This window comes from Chiloscyllium plagiosum, chromosome 3 (genome assembly GCF_004010195.1).
Source record: "Chiloscyllium plagiosum isolate BGI_BamShark_2017 chromosome 3, ASM401019v2, whole genome shotgun sequence".
Taxonomy (NCBI): Eukaryota; Metazoa; Chordata; class Chondrichthyes; order Orectolobiformes; family Hemiscylliidae; genus Chiloscyllium; species Chiloscyllium plagiosum.
In genome coordinates, this window is record NC_057712.1 from 41,960,569 (window position 1) to 41,984,406 (window position 23,838).

Sequence of the window (23,838 nt, forward strand, 5' to 3'; positions counted from 1 at the left end):
AATATCTTTCTTTTGATATTTTTAATATCTAGAAATCTATCAATCATTGACTTGAATATACTCAATATCTGAGCCTCCAGAGGGACAGGGAATTTCAAGGATTCATTTCTGTGTGAAGAATGTACCCATCTCAGTTTTAAATGGGAAGGAATTCTAAATCCCAGTTATTGGTTGGAAGCATTATGCTGCAGGGCTGCATGTTTGAACAAAATTTGCACTACACAAGAATTAAACAAAATAAGTACTACTAACCCATGGGTAGAACATTCCCAGGATTTGAACAGCATGGGCAAAGGCAATGAATTTGAGAAAATATGGCAAGAATAAAAATATCTGATTATCAACATTGAGAAAATTAGTCTGAATTTTCCCTCAGAGTGTCAAAAGCTAGATGAGAATCTTGCCTATAATGGGTGGTCACATTATTTCCATGTATTTGCAACTCATCGATAGCTAATTAATCGTTTTTCATTTGTATGCAATTTACAATTTTCCATGCACTGATGAGAAACTAGAAGTTGCCAATTTCCAACTTTAAAGTCAAAACAGTTACTTAAGGTCCATTCAGCAACATCTCATTGCATACTCCATGGGCAGCAACTGTTCCACTCTGTTCACATATGTCGCCAGTGAGAAAATACCAGCTTCATCACATCATCATCATGACTGCTCTCAGACTGACTTCTAATGCTTTTTGCGACTTAATTACTATACTTTGGAGCTCATCAACACCCCACATTACAATTCTCTTGCCAGGTTGCTCTGCACATGGAGAGACACACTCATTTAATGCATCCACACAAGGTGCATTTGTGGCTGTTAACTTGTTTGCCTAATACTCACTCAATCCATGCTTACTTGGACACCCATAGCACCTCTATCTTATATTGCCTTCCATTTTAGTGCATTGCTACTTTAAAAGGAACTTACAGACTCATAGGAAATCTGGCCTGATTTGCTTGCTAGTATAGACAGAAAGCCAGGTGACTTATCATTGTGGCCAGTACTGAATTTTCAAGTGGATGAATATGTTGTTGTATGGCATCACATCATCTCAGTGTCACACTTACAGCATGTGCCAGCAGCTTATGAGGCACATTGAATGTGCTTCAACAAGATGGCTGTCCTGAAAGTCTAAGGGTAGTAGTCCTCAGTGGAGTGGAGTCAGGGATACTGCCACATTTAGTAAAGGGCATCATCCAACTTATTCCAGGGATTGGCAATGGTCAGTTGGTGCTTGTGTGATCAGGATCCAGGGAACTGGGTCCTGGATTACACCACAATTAGTCCTGCAGGTCAACTCCAACTATCCCAAGGATTACCAGTAAGTTAGTCAGCGAGCTGTACAGACATGTGTCAATGAGCTTGGTTCAGTCGCAGCTCTCCTCACAAGTCAGTCTGAGCGAGTGGGAGCCACATCAATCCTGGGGTTTTAGGCAGTAAGTATCAAGGGCAGTTCATGCTGTGTTGGAGAAAGTAGGGAATTCAGGTGTGGTGAGTGGTTGAATTACCCTTTGACACTGATGGGATAATGATATTGAAGTGGGAACAACTCAAATGTAAGCACTGGGTCTGATATAGAATAGGAGGGCACAAGGTATGTGGGAGGAGGAGTTTTTGCATATCACCACTACACTTACTTCATTTCTGAAGAAGACATATATTGGATTGGAAATATTAACAGTTTCTTTATCCACAGATTCTTCAACCTAGCTTTAAATAGTGGGACAGTGGATTGCAATAGCAAGCATAAGAATGCAGTAGACCAAATCCTGAGGGAGAATATATGGGATAATAAATATCAAATAAAAGGACTGGATGGGGACATGGGGAGCAAAATGATGGGGTTGACATGGACAGCAACAGAAAAAGAAACATGAATGGTCAGTGAGGGGTAGGAATTTTGACTAATAGGTGGAACTAGTATCTCACTCACAGGAGTGTCAACTAGACAATGTGTCATTTTCAATCAAATATCAATTGCACAGTAAGGATAAAAAATATCTGCCAGCACACTATTAGTGGCTTGGGTTTGTTGTGTTTTGTTTGTGGGGGCAGGCATGTATGCATTGTGAAAGCTTTGAATGGTAACTGTGTTAATCAGTCGTCAATTGATTCAATGAGGACACACATCTGCCATTAAATTACTCTTCATGTGCAGGTCATTCATTGCCCAACAATGAATTTTATTAATCTTGGCCATAATCAATCATGACCATTTCATTGTTCATGACAATTTAATTCGTATAATCCATGATAAGCAGAATGGATCAGAAACAAACTTAAAAGTCTCATCTGTGGCTTTCAGTTCTCAAACATATTCCAAAGTTCTTATTGCTACAGAATCCTTCACAACTGCTATCTTCTCCCACTGCTCTGCAAGTATGTGAGAACATGGGGCACTTTTATACTCAATGCTGCATACCTTGGGCACATTGGGGATGGAGAGCAATGAGGTAGTAGTCAAGAGTGTGGTGCTGGAAAAGCACAGTCGGTCAGACAGCATCCGAAGAGCAGGAGAATCGACGTTTCGGACATAAGCCCTTCATCAGGAATCACGCTCATGACTGAAATGCCGATTCTCCTCCTCCTGCTCCTTGGATGCTGCCTGACCGACTGTGCTTTTCGAGCACCACACTCTCAACTCTGATCTCCAGCATCTGCAGTCCTCATTTTCTCCTAACAATGAGGTAGTAGTCCTGCCGCAATTAATAATATCCCAATACTGTTTGCCTACATGGCTTGTGCTGCATAACCTGTATAGGGTGAAATAAGGTAGTGGTCACTGCCGTTTTTCTCAAAGGCCTCAATGCCATAGTGTTTCATGGCCTATGATAAAGCCTAATTCATATCACTGAGGAACTGTTCTGTTTCTCCACAAATGATCAACACACACTTCTCCAATGGATCCAGCAATGGCAGGTATTATCATTGCTACTGTGGTCCTACACAATCAATGCAGAAGAAGGCAGGAGTTAGAAATACATTAGTAAGCTGAAGAACAACAGTCTGCTCCAGGAGCTGCCACACAGCTTTCATGAGGAGAAGCTACAGTAGAAGCTCCTTTCAGGAGGTGGAGGAGGGTCAGGAGAGCCAGAATCTGTTGTCCTCACTGTCATGCTCCAGATGACCAAGAATTGTACAGGTACAGACTCAGGATGTCCTAGGAAAGCATAATTGAACCAACAGGATGTGAGCTCAGAGATGTGGATGGACATTTCACCCTGGTGACTGCTCATTCCAAAGATTCACCAGACACCAGTGTAGAATCTCTCAAATGTAAACAAAAGTATTCAGGATATTAAAAACAAAATATGTATAAGATTCTACCGCTTCATCATTTTTCCGAGATTAGGTCAGTGCTACAAGCCCAGGCTGTGGGACTGTCCAATAAAGATGGCTACACTCAGATGCAGGGCACAGTAAACTCGACAATGTACCATCATCAGTGCCATATTATACCACAAATGAATTTATTAGCAGGAAAGGCTTCCTAATCAATGTTCAACTCACTTATGATAATAAAAACATAGAAAATAGGTGCAGGAGTAGGCCATTCAGCCTTTCAATCTTGCTTGCCCCATCATTCCATATATTCATGGCTAATCATCTAACTCAGGACCTTGCTCCATGTACTCTTTGATTCCTTTAACTCTAAAAACTACACTAACTCTCTCTTGAAAAAAAACCCAATGTTTTTCTGTGGAAGAAAATTCCACAGGGTTACTACGATCTGCGGAAAGAAGTTTCTCTACGTATTAGTCCTAAACAGCCTTAGCCTTTAACTCTTGACCCATGGTTCGAAACTCCCCAAACATCGGAAACGTTCTTCCTGCATTTACCCTATCTCGTCCTGTTAGATTTTATAGGGTTCTTTGAGACTTCATCCTCATTATTCTAAATTCCAGTGAATAATTCCTAGTGAATAGATTCAGTCTCTTTTACCTACTGCACACTATTTAGCCCTTTTCAATAAAAAATCTGATGTCCTTTTAGTGTTGCAGCTTATGCTTTATTTACTGCAGTCATATTGAATTTGAAGTCATCACAGATCAAAATACGGAAAGATAGGAAAGAGGCTGCCAATCCACAACCACCTACTTCAGACACATCAAGTTAAAACTACCCCCAACCAGAGGTGAGAGCAAGACTTTACTCAATATTTATCAATTAATTAGTAATTGTTGTTTTTTATTTCTTGCCTGAGCCAAACAGTATAAAAACATTCGATTTCTTACACTGCATTACAGCCATGATGTTACCGAATGATAAAGCTGACTTGAAAGGTCAAATGGTGTACATCTGTTCCTATTTTTACGGATGATATTCTGGCTGTTTATATATCATGGTCTCCTTTTCCAAGTACTGGCTAGCTCATAACTCACTACTAGACGTGACATCGCATTGGATGCAAATAAAAAAGGTAAAATTATCATTGTCTTACCCAGAACATAGAGATAGAGAGAGAGAGCGAGGGAGAGAGAAAACGGGTGATGGTTTAACATGAGAATCACCACATATCAGTTGAGGGGACAGTCAGAGGGTCAAGATGTTGGACAGCACAGAAAGAGACCCTTCAGTCCAATTCATTTATGCCAACCAGATATCCGACATTAATCCAATCCCATTTTCCAGCATTTGGTCCATATCCCTCTAAACTCTTCCAATTCATATATCCATCCAAATGGCCTTTTAAATGTTGTAATTGTATCAGCCTCCAACACCTCCTCCAGCAGCTCATTCCATACACACATCACCCTCTGCATGAAAACATTGCCCGTTAGATCCCTTTTATATCTTTCCCCTCTCACCTTAAATCTATGCCACCTATTTTTGGACTCCCCTACCCTGAGAAAAAGACCTTGGCTATTCATCCTATCCATGCCCCTCATGATTTTATAAATTTCAACAAGGTCACATTTCAACCTCCTGACACTCCAGGGAAAATAGCCCTAGCCTATTCAGCCTCTCACTATAGCTCAAGACCTCTAACCCCAGCAATATGCTTGTAAATCTTTTCTGCACCCTTTCAAATTTAACAATGTCTTTCCCAAAACAGGGAGACCAGAATTCAATGCAGTATTCCAAAACTGGCTTAACCAATATCCTATACAGTCCCAGCAACATGACCTCCCAACTCCTATACTCAATGCACTGACCAATAAAGGCAAGTGTACCAAACGCCTTCTTCATTACCCTCAATACCTCTGACTCCACCTTCAAGGGACTTCTCCTCCCAAGTTCTCACTGGCTTGAAGGGTCCACTTAAGAAGGAATTAACCAATTTAGGGAAAATATTCCATCTGTGAACCATATAATGAAATCAGAGACCTGCTAATAGAAGATGTCCTCGATTTTGTGATGTACCCTGAAGCAACAGTGTCAGAGAAAGGTGCCAATAAATGTCAGGGAAACCTGTGGCTTGGATTTCATCTTTCTAACATAGTTGAATTCTGGTGTCAGTTCAACGGCATTTCAAACAACAATAATGTTATCAAGCAGGCTAAGCAACAGTTTTAAACAGTTTTAAAATTTGCACAGATAGCAAATAGGGAAATAAAACTATAGATAATCTACACTTGCAATCACTTTACAGTTTGCAAAATAAAGACAATGACATATACATGGGATTATGCAGAACCTGAAATATGATATGATTTAAAAAATAACATAACATTTGAAAAAGTTGTGAATAAATTATCATTTCACGATATAAGAATGTTTTTCAGGGCCAGAGAGGTTGTTTATTAATAATTTTGATCTCTGTATGTCATTAAAAACCCATTATACTTCTTTCAACAGGGTATAACTAATAAATCTATAGAATAAAAGTGGAAATTCATACTAATATATGATATTTCAAAAGGATTCCATCTGCACAAACTTCAATAGCACATTCAATGGAGGAGCAAGGAATCACTGGCAACAATTTCTTGATTTCCATTTCATTTAACTGTGCAATTTCTGAAACGTCAGTTTCAGATTGTAATGACAAGTTCACTGTTACAATTGTAACCCCAAGTTTATCAGATATAATAAAACTTTTATCATGATGATTGGTTAATAAAAGATATATTTTAATGCTGTTTGTGTAGCTTGCTTCTCCAACTGTTTGTAACAGGTAGAGTACAGATCATACTCAAATAGCCCATGTTTGCAAAAGCCAAAAGAATATGGTTACTTCTGGATGTGGTTCAGCAGATAAGAAGCACATTCTGAACAATCCTGAATATTCTAACAGCCACACTTACAACCAATTTAACATAACTAATGGAGCTTATAGGATGGCTGATTTCCACTTGCTAAAATTGACGTTCGCAGGGACCCATTCTCTGCAAAAATATTTTTTAATGTCTTGTGCCTTTTCTAAGTTACCCAGAAGAATGGGTAATAATTCTCCATGGCAACTAATCAGAGTTGATTTGCCAAAAACATTAGCATCCTTTTCCTCCTACAGTGTTTCTACAATATTGTAGAAATACAGTTTTGATTGTACTGCATTGAAACTGTTTGCTATTTGGCATTCTTGCATTTATCCTGATTATTGTAAGATGAAAATCTCTGGCAATATGTTTTCATTTCAGCAATTACAGTATCAGGATAGAAACAAATTTTAAAATTCACAAACCTTTGTGCCAGGAATTCCAGGTAAGCCATTGTTCCCACTTGCACCTTGATGCCCCTATAATGTAAACAGATGTTACTGCAATTGTTTTATTGTGAACATTTTACACACTTTACGTTTTAATATCAAGTATAAAGTAAGTTAAACTTACAGGAAATCCACGTATTCCAGGAAAACCATGAGAACCTTTGTCCCCTTTTGAACCCTTGCACAAAAAGTGGTATAAAAATTAGATTTTAAATATTTAATTTTACATTTTTAAAGCAATACATCGAATTTTTATTTACAAAGTTTTGAATGATTTCACATGTACCTTTTCACCCTTAAAACCATGTAGGCCTGGTTCCCCTTTTAAACCTTTAGAACCCTGAAATGCAAATAACATATGTGGTATTCAAACAAAAAAAATTCATAATGAAATAACAGTTCTTGACAGGAAGATTATAATGTCACTCAACAAGATGAGTTCCTTTAATGAACATAATTAAATATGTTTCTTAGGGTTTGCAGTGTATTTTTGGTTTGAAAGGAAAGCTTCACTCTGGTTAACCATGTACTTCCATGTAGAATTCCAAAGACTTAAATGTTTTTAACTATAACAGTTGGCCATCATTAATAAACAGAACATAATTCTCAAAAGACCATAAGACTTAAAGATACAGGAGCAGAAATAGGCCATTCAGCCCATCAAGTCTGCTCTGGTATTCAATCAAGTCTGTTTCTCAGTCCCATTTTCCTGCATTCTCCCACAGTGCTTGATCCCCTTATCTCTGTTTGAAATACACTCAATGAATTGGTCTCCACAGCTTGCTATGGCAATGAATTCCACAGATTAGCCACTCTGTCTGAAGATATTCCTTTTCATCTCAGTTCTAAATTGCTGTTCCTTCACTCTGTAGATGTACCCTTGGGACCCAGTCTCTTCTATTAGTAGAAACAACTTCTTCCTGACCATTCTAACCAGGCCTCTCGGTTTCCTGTAAGTTTCAATCAGACTCCCCCCTCATCCTCCCACATGATGAGCTCTTCATCCCCTATCAGTGTTCTGAAAAGACCACTCGCTCCGTGACTCCCTTGTCAAGTCCACACCCCCCACCAACCCAACCTCCACTCCCGGCACCTTCCCCTGCAACCGCAAGAAATGCAAAACTTGCGCCCACACCTCCCCCCTTACTTCCCTCCAAGGCCCCAAGGGACACTTCCATATCCGCCACAAATTCACCTGCACCTCCACACACATCATCTATTGCATCCGTGGCCTCCTCTATATTGGGGAGACAGGCCGCCTACTTGCGGAACGTTTCAGAGAACACCTCTGGGACACCCGGACCAACCAACCCAACCACCCCATAGCCCAACAATTTAACTCCCCCTCCCACTCCACCAAGGACATGAAGGTCCTTGATTCCTGAAGAAGGGCTTATGCCCGAAACGTCGATTCTCCTGTTCCTTGGATGCTGCCTGACCTGCTGCACTTTTCCAGCAACACATTTTCAGCATCATACTTGCAAACCTCCTTTGGACCCCTACCAATGCCAGCACATCCTTCCTTCAATATGGGCCCACAGACTGCTCACAATATTCCAAATAAGGTCTGACCAGAGCCTTATAAAGCCTCAGCAGTACATCTTTGCTCTTGTATTCTAGCTCTCTTGAAGTGAATGCTAATGTTGCATTTGCCTTCCCAAATGCCAACTGAACCTGCATGCCAACTTTAAGAGAGTCCTGAACTAGGACTCTCAAGTCCTTTTGTCCTTCAGATTTCAGAAGCCTTTCTCCATTTAGAAAGTATTCTTCCTACCAAAGTGCATAACTTCACACTTTCCCCATTGTATTCTGCCACTTCTTTGTCCACTGTCCTTACCTGCCAAGTCCTTATACAGTGTCCTCACTTCCTCAATATTACCTGCCCCTCCACCTATCTTTGTAGTCATCTGGAAAGTTAGCAACAATGCCCTCAGTTCCTTCATCCAAATCATTAATGCATAACATGAACAGTTGTGGCCCCATTACTTACCACAGGTCCTGGTGGTCCAGGTGGTCCTTGAAATCCTGGAAGACCTTGTTCACCCTGGCACAATTAAAAGATGATTTTACAATTTAAATTATGCTTTTTAATTAAATCACTCAAGCAAACTAAAATATCTCTTAATTTGGATTTTAGTACATTTCACACACCATAATCCATATGATAGAAAGGATTTACACCAGAGGCCAAATTTTGACATCCTAATGCAGTTACATCCTAATAGTGAATTAGACAAGTTTTTGAAACACATGAGGGTAGAGGGCTTGTAAGCCAAGGGGAGTGTCTATTCTGGAGTTGGGAATCTTTTGACAGCTATGTTTAAAAGTTGTTGATAACTTCTTGTTTTATAAACAAATCCACTGTAGACAGTGAGCTTGCCACGTGTGGGCTTCTCACATTGTGCCATTTGCCAGCATCTAATATGTGTGGTAGGATAATGTTTGTAATCACACTGGTGTCAATTTTGCCTTTAGATTGATTTTGTTATGGAATGTTGGTGACTGCTTCTGTAAATGATCATACACTGCACCCCATGACTTAGCTGTCCCATTGTTTTTGTTTAACTATTGTTATTGCTGTTGTGGAGTCAAAAGTTTGAAGGTGTTGCTGTCCTGCAACAATGACTTTGAACACTTGCCCATTACCTGATAGCGCATCAATGGTATGTTCTTTAGTTTTATCTGAATATTTATCAGTATTTTGATTAGTGTAGAAGTTATTACCCATGGGAGAGAGAATTTGATACTCATTAGCACAGAGGATCTTTTAATTAAATTCTTTATTAGCCACCCTGTCTGAAAATATTCCTTCTCATCTCAATTCTAAATTGCTGTTCCTTCACTCTGTGGATGTGCCCTTGGGGCTTACTCTCTTCGACTAGTAGAAACAACTTCTTCCAGACCATTCTATCCAGGCCTCTCAGTTTCATGTAAGTTTCAATCAGACTCCCCCCTCATCCTTCTCAACTCAACTGCTCTCACATGATAAGCTCTTCATTCCTGGTTCGTCTGATTGGTTGAGCTGCAGATTATTAAAAGCTTTATGTAGCAGGGCAGCAAAAAAAGAAACAGCCAGAACCTGCAAACAGAAAGTATCTACCTCTCCTCTTTTCTTACTCATTCTGTACAGAAAAAGGATAGATTAACCAAGAAAGCTTAATTTTTTTTTAAAATTCTGAAACAAGACCCAACTCCACTTGATCAATTATTTAATCAAAGAACAACTGTCATGTTACAAATATCAGTATATTATATTTGTTAAAATAAAAAGGATTGCGTGAAATATAGCTTTCCATCCTGTTGCCTAGACTTTTGATCTTCAGTATTTTGTTTATCCTGTCTAGATTCTTTTTCCATTTGAAGTACATATGTTAAACAGCTTGCCTCTTTTTGTCTTCACGGTGACTGAATATATATGTAGTTAAGGGTTTTGAAAGGGTATACTTTAAGTTGCACGGTAGTAAATTAGAAACCAATTCGTTTCTCCATTTTTTAAAAGTGTGTTATAAAAATAAAGATTTTTTTTTGCTGACAAAACCTGATGAGAATTGCTTTTGTCCTGAACAGCAGTCAGACAAATGGGTCATTTTGTGGCCTCATTGGGATTGTATATATTTGCAGATTTTGGGCGGCTTGTGGAACAGTGAGGCACAATTATTGGCGCACTCTTCCTAGTTAGCCATGTCAAAAAGTACAATTACTGTTATTCATACTAGGGCTAGAACAAGAATGTTACTTGGCATGATGTCACAGGGATAGCATCACCTAGCTCTCAAAAGTTACATGTTTGCCTGGCCATAGCTACCTGCAATATTATAACTAGTATGAGAAGGATATGGCAGCATATTTTGGAGGCTGTCAGTCTAGGAATACAATGGATCAATTTAGGTGAATGGTAACAAAGACATGGATGAGGGGAGTCAAGTGATGTTATGGAGAAAGAAATAGATTAGATTACCTACAGTGTGAAAACAGGCCCTTCAGTCCAACAAGTCCACACCAACCCTCCGAAGAGCAACCCACTCAGACCCATTCTCCTACATTTACCCCTGACTAATCCACAGGGAGAATGTGCAAACTCCACACAGACACTGCCCGAGGTGGGAATTGAAACCGGGTCCCTGGCGCTGTGAGGCAGCAGTGCTAACCACTGAGCCACCGTGCCACCCTCTGCATGGTTAGTGGTTCAGTGGTTAGCACTGCTGCCTCACAGCACCAGGGTCCCAGGTTTGATTCCAGCCTTGGGTGACTGTGTGGAGTTTGCACATTCTCCCGTGTCTGTGTGGGTTTCCTCTGGGTGTTCCGGTTTCCTCCCATAGTTCAAAGATGTGCAGGTTAGGTAAATTAGCCATGCTAAATTGCCCATAATGTTAGGTGCACTAGTCAGAGGGAAATGGGACTGGGCGGGTTACTCTTCGGAGGGTCGGTGTGGACTTGCTGGGCCGAAGGACCTGTTTCCACACTGTAGGGAATTTTTTTAAAAATTGGTGGTTTTAATGATGGTGTGAACATATGTTCGGAAGTTGATCTTGGGATCAAATATGATACAAAGATTATAAATAGCCTTATTCAAACTCAGATGGCTGCCAGAGAGAGAGATGATTTGGTAGGTGAACAAGAGAGTTTTAGCCAGGACTGAAGAGAATTGCCTTCCTCATCCCATTATTAAATTGGAAGAAGACACACATGGATTTTAGATAAGCAGCTTGATAATTTGGCAAAAAATGACGGAGTTGAAAGAGGTGATGCTGAGATTGAGGTGCATGTTGTGAAACAATATATATGCAATTGAATGTGTTTTTAGATGAGAATCATCATGATGAAACAGGGGGAGGGGAAATGGGGCACACCAGAGCTAATGATGTAGGAATATGATGACAGCAAAGCATAGAAGTTCTCAGCATCTTGCAATTTGGAGGCTTGGTATAAATCCATAAGACATAGGAATAGAATTAGGCCATTCAGTCAACTAAGTCTACTCTGCCATTTGATCATGACTGATATATTTTTCAATTCCTTCTCTTGCCTTCTTCCCAGAACCATTGATCACCTAATCAATCAAGAACCCATCTATGTTTTAAATGCACTCAATAATTTGGATGCCAAAGCCTGCAGCAGCAATGAGTTCCACAGATTAACCACCCTCTGGCTGAAGAAATTCATCATTTCAGTTCTAAAGGGCCATCCCTTCACTCTGAGAGTGTGCCCTTGGGTCCTAGTCTCTCCTGCTAGTGGAAACAGCTTCTCCATGTCTACTCCATTCAGGCTTCTCAATATTATATAAGTTTCAATCAGATACCCCCTCATCGTTTCAAACTCTGTCGAGTACAGACCCAGAGTCCTTAACTGCTCCTTGTATGACAAGCTCTTCATCCCTAGGATCATTCTTGTAAACCTCCTCTGGACCCCTTCCAATGCTAGTACATCCTTCCTTACATATAAAGCCTGAAACTGATCACAATATTCCAAATATTTTCTGACCAAAGCCTTAGACAGCCTCAGCAGTACATTTCTGCTCTTGCATTCTAGCCTTCTTAAAATGAACGCTAATTTAGCATTTGCTTTCTTAACTGCCAAATGAACCTACATGTTAACTTTAAGAAAATCCTGAACCAGCACTCCCAAGTCCCTATGTGCTTCAGATTTTCAAAGCTTTTCTCCATTTAGAAAATAGCCTTATTCTTTATTCTTTGTCTTAGTGGATAACATTGTTGCCTTTGAATCTAAAGAGTGTGTTCAAATCCTATTCTAGTGTTTAAGCATATAATCTATGATAACACAACAAAGGGTAGATGAGATATTAAACTGAAGATCTTAAAAACTACTGGACTTGAAATGTCTCTCTCCACAAATGCTGCCAATCTGCTGAAATTCTTCAGCATTCTTTGTGTTTGTTTCAGATTTTTAACATAGGCAGTGATTTGCCTTTATTAAATTGATAGTTCTGTTATAGCATATTGATGCAAAATATCTCACAACACTACTTTGAAGGAAATAAGTTGAGTTCTTTCCTGTGTCCCAGCCCATATTATCTCTTAATGAACATTACAATAACTGATTATTTGAACTACTGTCTCATTGCTAAGCAAAAAATAGTTACCGTGCTACATAGATAGTTAGGACCTGAAAGGGTTAACTGATATCGTGTGAGAGGTTCTATTGATCAGGATTTGAAGTACTATTTCTGGGAGGAGTTAACCAGTGTTGTTAGAATTCTGTGTTTCTCAATTTTGTGTGAAAATATAGAGAAATGTGAATATACTCTTAGGTTGAGCCTAATGTCTCACAAGAGAATATCATTTATCTCAGATGTAATGGAATTAGCTATTAAATAATATGTAATGAACCTATTTACTGTTCATCAAGATTGAGCCTATCTCCTGCATAAGGTGGTGTGTGAGCATCTTTCCCCACATGGTATCGATAGCTTAGACTAATACCAGCAGGAAGAACTATCTATCCAAGAAACCGCAGATAGTTCAGGTGAGCAACAGGGAAAGTGATGGCCTAGTGGTAGATCCATGCTAATATTTGGGGACATAGGTTTTAATCTCACTATGGCAGATGGTGAAATTTTAATTCATTCAATCCACCTGGAATTAAAAACGGTCGTAATGCTAACCATGAAACTAAAATTCAGGAGTTTCTGAAGTAGGGTCACTAGACTTGAAATGTTAACTCTGCTTTTTTTGCAGAGGTGTTGCCAGACCTGCTGAGTTCTTCCAGCAATTTCTGTTTGTGTTTCAGATCTTCAGCATCCATTGTTCTTTGTCTTATTTTAGTGGGTAAAGAAATCTTCTGCTGATTACCAGCTACTGTCTCCCCCCCACACAAACATTCCCTTGGTTGATGAATTAGTATTTTACCATGTTGAATCCCAATGGAAGGAAGCACTGAGGTGGCAAGCGTACAAAATTACTATTGGTTGGGGACTTCAATGTCCACCATCAAGACTGGCTCAGTCATGGTAAGTAACTACCACTTGACTCCCCAACGATGTCTACAATCCAAAATGTAAATATCAAGTGATGGAATACATCACAATTGCACAAATTAATGCAAGCTTCAATGACACTCAGGGAGCTCAATATCATCCAGAAAAAAACAGCTCACTTGATGGTAACTCCTCCAGCACAATGAACTTTAACTTTCTCTACCACTGATGCATAGTGGCAACAGTGTGTACTGCTTACAAGATGCATTGCAATAACTCCCTGAGGCTTCTTAGACAGCACCTTCCAAGTCCATGTTCTCTATCACCTAGAAGGACCAAGGCAGCAGATATAATTGTATACCACTGAGTCATAGAGTCATAGAGGTTTACAGCAAATAAGCAGGCTCTTCAGCTCAACTTGTCCATGCTGCCTCATTTTCACAACTAAACTAGTCCTATTTGCCTGCATTTGGTCCATATTCCTCCATACCTAGCACACCCATATACCTGTCCAAATGTTTCTTAAATGACAGATCTGTATTTACCTCCAGAACTAACTTTGGCAGCCCGTTCCAGACACTCACCAACCTCTGCGTGAAAAAAAATGCCCATCTGGACCCTTTTGTATCCCCCTTCTCACATTAAACCTTTTTCCCTCTAGCTTTAGACTTCCCTACCATGTGGAAAAGCTGTAAGCTAATTACTTTATCTATGCCTCTTATGATTTTATAAAACTTTATAAGGTCACCCATCAGTCTTTTATGCTCCATGGGAAAAGTCCCAGCCTATCCATCCTCTCCTTATAATTCAAACTGTCCAGTCCAGGTAGCATCCTAGTGAACCATTTCTGCACTCTTTCCAGTTTAATAATATCCATTATATAGTAGGGCGTCCAGAACTGGATGAGTACTCCAAATGTGGCCTTACCAATGTCTTGTACAACTACAACAAGACATCATAACTCCTGTATTCAATGCTCTGACTAATGAAACCAAGCATGCTGAAAGTGTTTTCCCCTACACTCCTATCTACCTGTGACTCCACTTTAAAGAAGCTATATACCCGTAACCATAGATCTCTTTGTTCTATAACACTCTTCAGGGCCTACCACTGACTGTGTGAGTCCTGCCCTGGTTTGAGCTATCAAAATGCAACTCCTCACATTTATCTAAATTAAACTCCATCTGCCATTCCTCAACCCACTGGCCCAGTGGACCAAGGTCTCACTGTATACCCAGATAACCTTCTTCACTGTCCACTATATCAACAATCTTGGTGTCATCTGGAAACTTACTAACCATACCTCCTAAATTCTCATCCAAATCATTTATATAAATAGCAAATGACAGTAGACCCAGCAGTGTGCCATCTGATCCCTGTGGCACAATGCTGGTCACAGGCCTCCAGTTTGAAAAACAACCCTTTACCACCAGTCTCTGTCTTCTACCTTCAAACCAATTTTGTATGTATTTGGCTAGCTCTCCCTGGTGTGGAGCTCTTAATTCCTGATGAAGAGCTTATGCTCGAAACGTTGACGCTCCTGCTTCTCAGGTGCTGCCTGTGCAGCTGCGCTTTTCTAGAACCACACTTTTTGACTCTGATCTCCAGCATCGGCAGTATTCTCTTTCTCCTAGCTCTCCCTGGATCCCATGAGATTTAACCTAACTTAACAACCACTTGCAAGTTCCCCTCCAAGCCACATATCATCTTGACTCGGAAGTATATCACCATTTCTTCGCAGTCACTAAGTAGAAATCCTGGAACTCCCTTGTTAACAACACCATGGGTAAATCAATATGACATGGACTTCAAGAAGGCAGCTTACCACCACATTTTCATGGGAAACATGGAATGGGCAGTAAATGCTGGCTGAGCCAGTTATGCAAACATCCCACAAATTAATCAAAAATATTAACGGATGGCACCAACAGTGGTCACCTAAAGATAGAGTTAAGTCACAAGAATATAACAGTCACCTTTTCTACTTTACAATGACGAATGCATCATTTAAAAAAAACTTCATCTTGCCTTGAAGTTATGAAAAGCATGTGCAATGCAAAATAAAAATTTCTACAGGTATATTCAAAGGAAGAGTATGGCTAAAGTAAACATTACTTTCACTAAGCTCTTTCACCTGATGAGACTGGGGAATTAATAGTGGGAGTTCAGAAGACAGAGGTAATCTTATTGAAACTGATAAGATTTTTGAGATGTTTGACATGTTAGATGCTGGAGAGATGTTTCCTTTTATGAGGAAATCTAAAACAAGTGGCATGGCTTAAAAATAAGGGTCTGCCATTTAAGCTGGAGATGAGGAGGAATTTGTCCTCTCAAATAGATGTTAGTGTTCAGAATTCTGTTTCATAGAGATTGGTGTATGCTGGGTCATTGAATGTATTCAAGAATGAATTAAATCTTTCATCAAAAAGGGAGTTAAAAGTTATGAAGCCACTAGCAGATCAGACGTTGGAATGACAGAGTCAAGATTAGAGTGGTGCTGCACCTCCATCCGCCATGACCAGGGTCACCAAGCCCTCCATTTCTTCCTCTCCCAGTGTCCCCACCAGTATCCTTCCACTGACACTCGCATTAATTTGGCTGAACTGGTCCTCACCCTTAACAATTTCTCCTTCAAATCCTCCCACTTCCTCCAGACGAAAGAAGTAGCCATGGGCACCCGTATGGGCCCCAGCTATGCCTGTCGCTTTGTCAGCTACGTAGAACAGTCCACCTTCCATAGTTGCACTGGCACCACTCCCCACCTCTTCCTCCGCTACATTGATGACTGCATCGGCGCCACCTCATACTCCCACAAGGAGGATTAGCAGTTCATCAACTTCGCCAACACATTCCATCCCGATCTTAAATTCACCTGGACCATCTCTGACACCTCCCTCCAGTCTGAGTTTTTCGAGCTTCTCCTTCTCATTGATACTATCTAATCCAAGCAGCATCCTAGTAAAGCTCTTCTGCAACCTCGCCAAAGCCTCCACATCCTTCCTGTAATGTGGCGACCAAAATTGAATGCAAGCTCAGAGTTAACATTAAAGTCTTTCTTAATACAAACTAGAAAAATAAAGAAATAAGTTGAGTTCAACAACTTATGCCACTAATTTCAAGATAGCAAGGGAAACTGAGGGTTTGATTAACTCAGTTGGATAGATGGCTTATGTTTGTATCACAATAATGTGAATAGTGTTGATTCAATTCTCATTTTAACCAATTAGGCATGGGACCTACCTCCGCATCTGTCCTGTACTCGATGCGGAATGATGCCTTTGAAGCCTTCTGACAATTGTCTCTCTTTGATAACATTGTCAAAGCTCCTTCATGGACTTGGCTAACTAGCCAGCTACCTAAGGGAAACTGATACACACTCAGAAACTATTTTCACTGGTTAGTGAATTTTGGATGACACAACTTGTTAAAGGCTTAAAGGAGTCAAGTCACTAAACTTTTCTGCACACGAGTGGTAGAAGTTTTGAATCTTCTGTAAATGATAGTTATTGCTCGTTTAGCTGTGAATTTGAAATCTGAGAATGATAGTTTTTAATGGGTATTAAATGATATCGGACAAAGGGACACATGGAGTTCAATAATATAATCTAATTTAGTGACTGCACACACTCAAGCATAAATTATTTATTCCTGTTAGGATGAAAACTAATTAGGATGAAAAACTTTTCCCATTTATTTCCATATCTACTTTAGAAATTAGTTTAGCCACTCTGAGAGAAGTCTGTCATAACTTCCTTTAATATCCACCGATGCATTCCATCAGATCCAGGGGACTTATTGGTCTTTAATTAATTTCCCTGGCACTTTTTCTCTAACAATCATTGTTATATTTATTTCCTCTCCTTCTTTACCCCTCGAATGTTTAATCATTTTGGGATGCTATTAGTGCCTTCTTTTATGGAGACTGATGCGAAATATTTGTTCACTTCCTCTGCCATTTCCTCCTCTGAGGACCAATCACCTATGGTTAATTCAAAAGTCAGAGATGGTATAAAACTTGTAGAAAAAGCGTATCATTTCACAAAGGTGGGTGGTGACAGGTCAGAAGACAGGACTGAATATAAAACCAGCAAACGCCTCATCTTCTGCCTGAGGACCCTCCAACCCTATGGCATCAATGTGGATTTCCTAATTTCTCCACCCCTCACTTTAGCCCAGTTCCAACCTTCCAGCTCAGCATGATCCTTATGACCTGTCCTACCTGCCACTCTTTCTTCCCACCTATCCGCTCCACCCTCCTCTCCGACGTATCACCTTCACCCCCACCTCTATCTACCTATTCCACTCTTAGCTACCTTCTCCCCAGCCCCCACCCCCCTCCCATTTATCTCTCCACTCCAGAGGCTCCCTGCCTCATTCCTGATGAAGTGCTTTTGCCCGAAATGTCTATTTTCCTGTTCATTGGATGCTGCCTGACCTGCTCTGCTTTTTCAACACGACTTTAATCTTGACTCTGATCTCCAGTACCTGCAGTCCTCATTTTCACCATTGGAATGACAGAGCAGACTCAATGGCTACTCCTGTCCTACTTCATGTTACATTTTCTGTTTTGTTAATCTCAGCACCTGCTAGAATTTAAGGAGTTGGTGGTAGTAAGCAAAAGAAGGGGTTGATTAGAAAAAAATCCAGATAAGGAAGTTGCTTCTATCATATAGATCTGATAGTATTTCAATGAGTTTGATCAGCTGATAATATAACTGCTAGCATTTTGCCTTGTGGAATGACTGGGTGACATGGTGGCTCAGTGGTTAGCACTGCTGCCTCACAGTCCCAGGGTTTGATTCCACCTTGGGCAATTGTCTGTGTGGAGCTTGCACATTCTCCGTGTGTCTGCGTGGGTTTCTTCCAGGTGCTCCGGTTTCCTCCCACAGTCCCCAAGATGTGTCGATTAGGTGAATTGGCCACGTTAAATTGCCCATAGTGTTCAGGGATGTGTAAGTTAGGTGCATTAGCCAGGAGAAATGTAGACTAATAGGGTAGGGGAATGAGTCTGGGTGGTTACTCTTCAGAGGGTTGGTGTGGACTTGTTGAGCCAAATGGCTTGTTTCCACACTGTAGGGATTCTATAAAAGGTACATTGAAAAGTCATCAATTTAATTAGAATGGATAAAGTTCAATTATGTATCACATTTATCACTATAAAATGTGAAACATTTGCTGTACTATTAGCAATTGCTTGCATTTTTCAACAACTTCTGCACAACGATTTTGTCGTTAAATGATGTATATTTCTTTTTTATATTTCAAGTTCTCCAGTTCCACATCAATCATTCCTGGAACATTAAAGCCAACACCTGTTTGGCTAAACTGTAATCCAAATATTGAATACAGAACAATAAAGAGATTAAACTTGGGAAAAGACTTGGAAAATGCAACCAATTTGAAAAAGAGCTTCAAATGCAACATTATTTAACTATCAAACGGAAACATTTAAAACATGAGCAAATCTGCAACCTTGTTCATGAGCTTACAGATTCATCTGGACTGTTTTAAATAATGGCATGCTTCCAGCAAGAATCCAAGCCAAGAAACTCAAGACTTGACTAAAATTGGGCCTCTGGTCTCTTTGCAACATTATTGGTGAACTGCAAATACTTGATGCCTTGCCTCAACATTGATTCCAGATCTAGTAAAGCAAGGAAATCTCCTCTTGATGACTAATTATTGCCTTTCTTCCACTTATCGGTGAGGATTCTTTGCTGAACACTATTTGGAGGAGGAACTGTTGATTGCAAATACACAGAATGTATTCTGGTTTCAAGATTTCAATGTTCATTGTGATACCACCCCTTACTGAGCTAGCAAGGCCTCTAAGAACATACATACCTCACCAAATTTAAATAAGTGGTGAGTCTTGAAATGAGTGAACAAGTGCATTGATTTTGTTCTCATTAATCTACCTGTCACTGATGTAAACACAAATGGTATAGTCAAGGTGAGACTAAGTCCTGTCTTCCCAATATCGTGCCATTCAGCCCCTTGAGCCCATTCTGTTACACAGCTATATCACAGTTGATCTGTAACTTCCCCCAATTTACTTGTCTATTTCCATTTCCAAGTATCAATAGATTAAGGGTGGAAGTAACTGGATATCTATGCATCTATGAAATGTTATGTGCCGTCAGTAGCATCAAATTGTTTTAAATTTCAAGCCATAACTTCATGACCTGCATACACATTACCCCTCTAATGATCCAAGCTATCAATTCCTTTTCAATGAGGCTTGAAGGAGGACATGGTTGGAATAACACCAGAAGTACTGGAAAATAAGGGACAGGTAGGTCTTCTATAACGCAATAGTTGCATTCTTGTGCAACCCAACATTATAGAAAAATCACGCTTTAGAAGCGCTTAAAGTGTTGGCAATGAAATTGCATTGTAACCAACAAACATTTTAAAAGTTCACATGTTAGAAACAGCATCCTGAATTCATCAATTGCGTTAACGAAACATGTGTTATAGCAGAATGACCTGTAACGATCTGGTGAAGCAATGTCACATGCACTTTTTTGTTCCATTTAATGAACAGAAGACAGTTTACAATGCCTTAGAGTCAATCAAGTACTTTTGAAGAGTATCCATTGTTGCAGATTTAGAATTGGCCTTTATTGTCACATGCACTCAATGAGTACTGTGAAAAGTTTATACGTCGCCACTACAGCGTCACCTTAGGTTTAAAAGTACCTAGATACAGCTCTTCAGTTACAAGGTCTTAGACAACACAGAATTAAAATGCTCAGTGTTGCAGAAATAAAAGTTCAGAACAACAGACCACACTGGTACCTAGCTTCCTGTCCATGCCAGGCCCTGGCTCCAGACCATGCCGGGCTTCACCTTGAGGATCATGAGGCCTGCAGATAGCATCAGACTGCCACACTGGTCTGAGAGGATGCCATGCCAGGAGTCCACTACACCAGGCCAGTAGGTCGCCACATCACATAACACCACACCAAGAGGATGCTGCGCCGGGCCAGGAGGTCGCCATGCTATGCTGGGAGGCTGCTACAGGTGGTCGTTGCGCCAGGCCACAAATCATCAGAGACTGGGAGTCGCCAGAGGCTGGGAAACATTGTTGGAGGCCAGGAATCATCAGAGGACAAGACAGAAACAGAAAAAAAAACACTAAGAAGAAAAAAAGGAGAAGAAAAGAAGAATAAAAATGGGAAGAGCAGCAGGTGCCTGCAGCATCCTACTCCACCACCATCTTAGGCTGCTTCCCACAGGGAATGTTCCTGCCTCACAAGCAAAGAAGGCCGTTACTTTTGTGATGTTTATTGATGGATGAATATTGAAGAAGACACTAGGAGTAAATATTTCTCTTACTCTTCTTTGAATTAAAATTATGGGATCTTTTATGTCCACATTTGATTTGAAAATAATTAGGAGAGTTGCGATATTTCACTTGAATATTAAGTGTGCTTAAATCCTGGAGCTACAATCAGTGATGAATGCTATCAATGGAGTCATAGATCACATTACAAAATAATAAAGCCTTTATTTCTGGGTTGGCTTGGATCATGAACCTTTTGGTTATCAATCCAACCATTACACAGGAGAAGCAGTATTCTATAGGGAGAGAGAAGTGATCCTGCAAAAATAAATCAAACCATTCCTATACAGTTTTGCCACATCCAACCACAAATAATAATGAACAATAAAATAACCTTTTAAAAATGAAGTCAAAGAGGACAAGGTAGGAAACACTCCTTCAATATTAGAAGTTTGCTGACTACTCCAGAAGAAGAAAAGGAGGATGAAGGGAAGAAACATTCAGAATATTTACACTCTAGGCCGGCTGAAATGAGTCCTTGATCAGATTCCATTTCACAAAATGAAACCACAGATCCCTGACATTCAGCATTTCCTCATATTACCTTTTTTTTGTGACAGAGCCTCACAATATTCTTTTGACCATAATCCTGAAAAATACAGCATCACAGAATAGCTATTTTAGACCACTGTTATCCAAAAGGTGTCCAAAATCCCAAATGATACTTCAGTAATCACTACTGTTCAAACCCTTGTTGTCTGTCTTGGAGGTGATCTTGCTTTGCCTAGTACTCTGATGCAGAGTTACCTGAGGGGGGTGTGTTAGCTCGTGCAAGGCTGCTTAAAGGCTGAGAATGCCAATGGCCTTGCAGGATGACTTTGTGCATTCCTGAGCCTCCAGAGTATGACCGCAGACTGCAGCACTTTGATAGGGACAGCAACAATCTGGGCTGTATGACAGGAAATAGCAAAAGAGCTAGTGAATTGAGAGTCGTAGAAGCATGAATGTTGTCATTTTGAGAAAGTTGCATGTTCAAGTTCCATGAAGCTACTGGCACTCCCCAAGATCAGATTGCTAGACTACAGTGAGATCCTACATGATTTTGCACACTGTCACCTGCAGCTATGCTAGCATACATTTGAACCTGCATGGATATTATTGGGTTTGAGTCACAATAAATTGAGATTATTGACTCCATCTAAGTTTGCACTGTAGCATGGTGGTTTTTTTTTTAGATTAGATTACTTACAGTGTGGAAACAGGCCCTTCGGCCCAACAAGTCCACACCGCCCCGCCGAAGCGCAACCCACCCATACCCCTACATTTACCGCTTACCGAACATTACGGACAATTTAGCATGGCCAATTCACCTGACCTGTACATCTTTGGACCGTGGGAGGAAACCGGAGCACCCGGAGAAAACCCACGCAGACACGGGGAGAACATACAAACTCCACACAGTCAGTCGCCTGAGTCGGGAATTGAACCCGGGTCTCTGGCGCTGTGAGGCAACAGTGCTAACCACTGTGCCACCGTGCCGCCCACAAATAGTGTGCTGGTGTAATAGTAGTGCTGGTGGAAACAATTGGAACAACCGTCACCTGACTAGCAATCCAGAAACTGAGGATAATGTTCCATGGTATGGATAATACAGCTGGTAGAATTTCAATTCAATTAAAAATTCTGGAATTGTAAGCTAGTCATCAATTGCCATAAAAACCCATCTGGTTTATTAATGCCCTTTAGAGAAAGAAATCTTCCATCCTTAGTAGGTTTTGCCTATGGATGAATTGAGATTCATTGCAAATGTAATTAACTCTTAACTGCCCTTTGAAATATCCTTGAAAGCCATTCAGTTCAAGGTCAATTAGGGATGGACAACATATGCTGGGCTTGTGACAATGCCCATATCCCACAAATTGATATGTTTTAAAAACATTCAGGGGGGATCGCCACCGACCCAGCAAGTCTGAGTCTATAGTGCTCTTCCCAAGACTTGGGTAAAGTGGGTCACCCACTCCCACCACACTCACCAAATCATTCATAATAGCTGTTTAATTTAATTAGTTGCTTAGTATTACATTTAAACAGTCTAATATTTAGTAAAAATGACCAAAGGGAAGGGACCTTGCAGCTCTCAGCAAGCAGGAACCCCTCCCCCACCCTCTCCAGCTGCAGCTGAGACGTCCACAGCCGCCCCGAGGGACTTACCGACAGTGACAAGCCTTGTGGAGATGATCTCCAAGCTGGATGCGAAGATTGACGCTTTTATCGAGGAATCCCGAAGTCGATGGGACTCACTCTTGGCCGCGCTGCAGAAGCACGACCGAGACATTAAGGAGATCAAGCGCCAAGTTGGAGGGGCGAAGCTAAAGGCCGCGACTTCCGAAACCACAGCGCAATCGACCGTGGATCAGGTCCTCGATAATCAAGGTTGTCGAAAAAACATTCGTTTGCTGGGCCTTCCCGAACGGGAAGAGGAAGGCCAGCTTACAGCATTCGTCGAGTAGTGGCTGCCACAGCTTTTAAATCTGGAAGCTGGATCAGGCCAGGTAAGGGTAGAATGGGCCTACCGGGTCGCAATACGTGGGCCCGGCTTGAACCAGCGCCCACGCCCAGTCCTGTTCCGGGTGCAGAGCTATAGGGAGAGGCAGATACTCATAGAAGCTTCTAGAAATCTTGGAAAAGACCCCCAAGCTATGATCTATAAAGGATCCAAGATCATGTTATTTCAGCACTTTTCCCCAGCTCTGGTCCGAAGGAGGAAGGCATTCGACGAGGCGAAGAAGCGTTTAAGGGACTTAAATGTACAGTACTCCTTACGCTACCCAGCGATGTTACGCTTTAACCATGAAGGATCTGTATATAACTTTGGATCACCAGAAAAGGCTAAGGAATTCTTGGACTCTCTTAGATAAACTGTAGGACATAATGGATGTTGGTCTGCCTTCCCCCCCCCCCCCC

The 23,838-nt window shown here is 40.7% G+C and overlaps 1 protein-coding gene across 1 annotated transcript in view; it reads right to left on the reverse strand.

The window, feature by feature from the left end:
* The window catches only part of col21a1 (collagen, type XXI, alpha 1), a 468,143-nt gene that overhangs the window by 222,297 nt on the left and 222,008 nt on the right, over positions 1 to 23,838 (reverse strand). Inside the window, exons 13-16 of the mRNA XM_043681233.1 lie at positions 8,643 to 8,696; positions 6,939 to 6,992; positions 6,777 to 6,830; positions 6,629 to 6,682 (exon numbers count right to left, since the gene is read on the reverse strand). Of these exons, the coding sequence (XP_043537168.1) occupies positions 6,629 to 6,682; positions 6,777 to 6,830; positions 6,939 to 6,992; positions 8,643 to 8,696 (216 nt within the window). The remainder of the gene's footprint in view (positions 1 to 6,628; positions 6,683 to 6,776; positions 6,831 to 6,938; positions 6,993 to 8,642; positions 8,697 to 23,838) is intronic.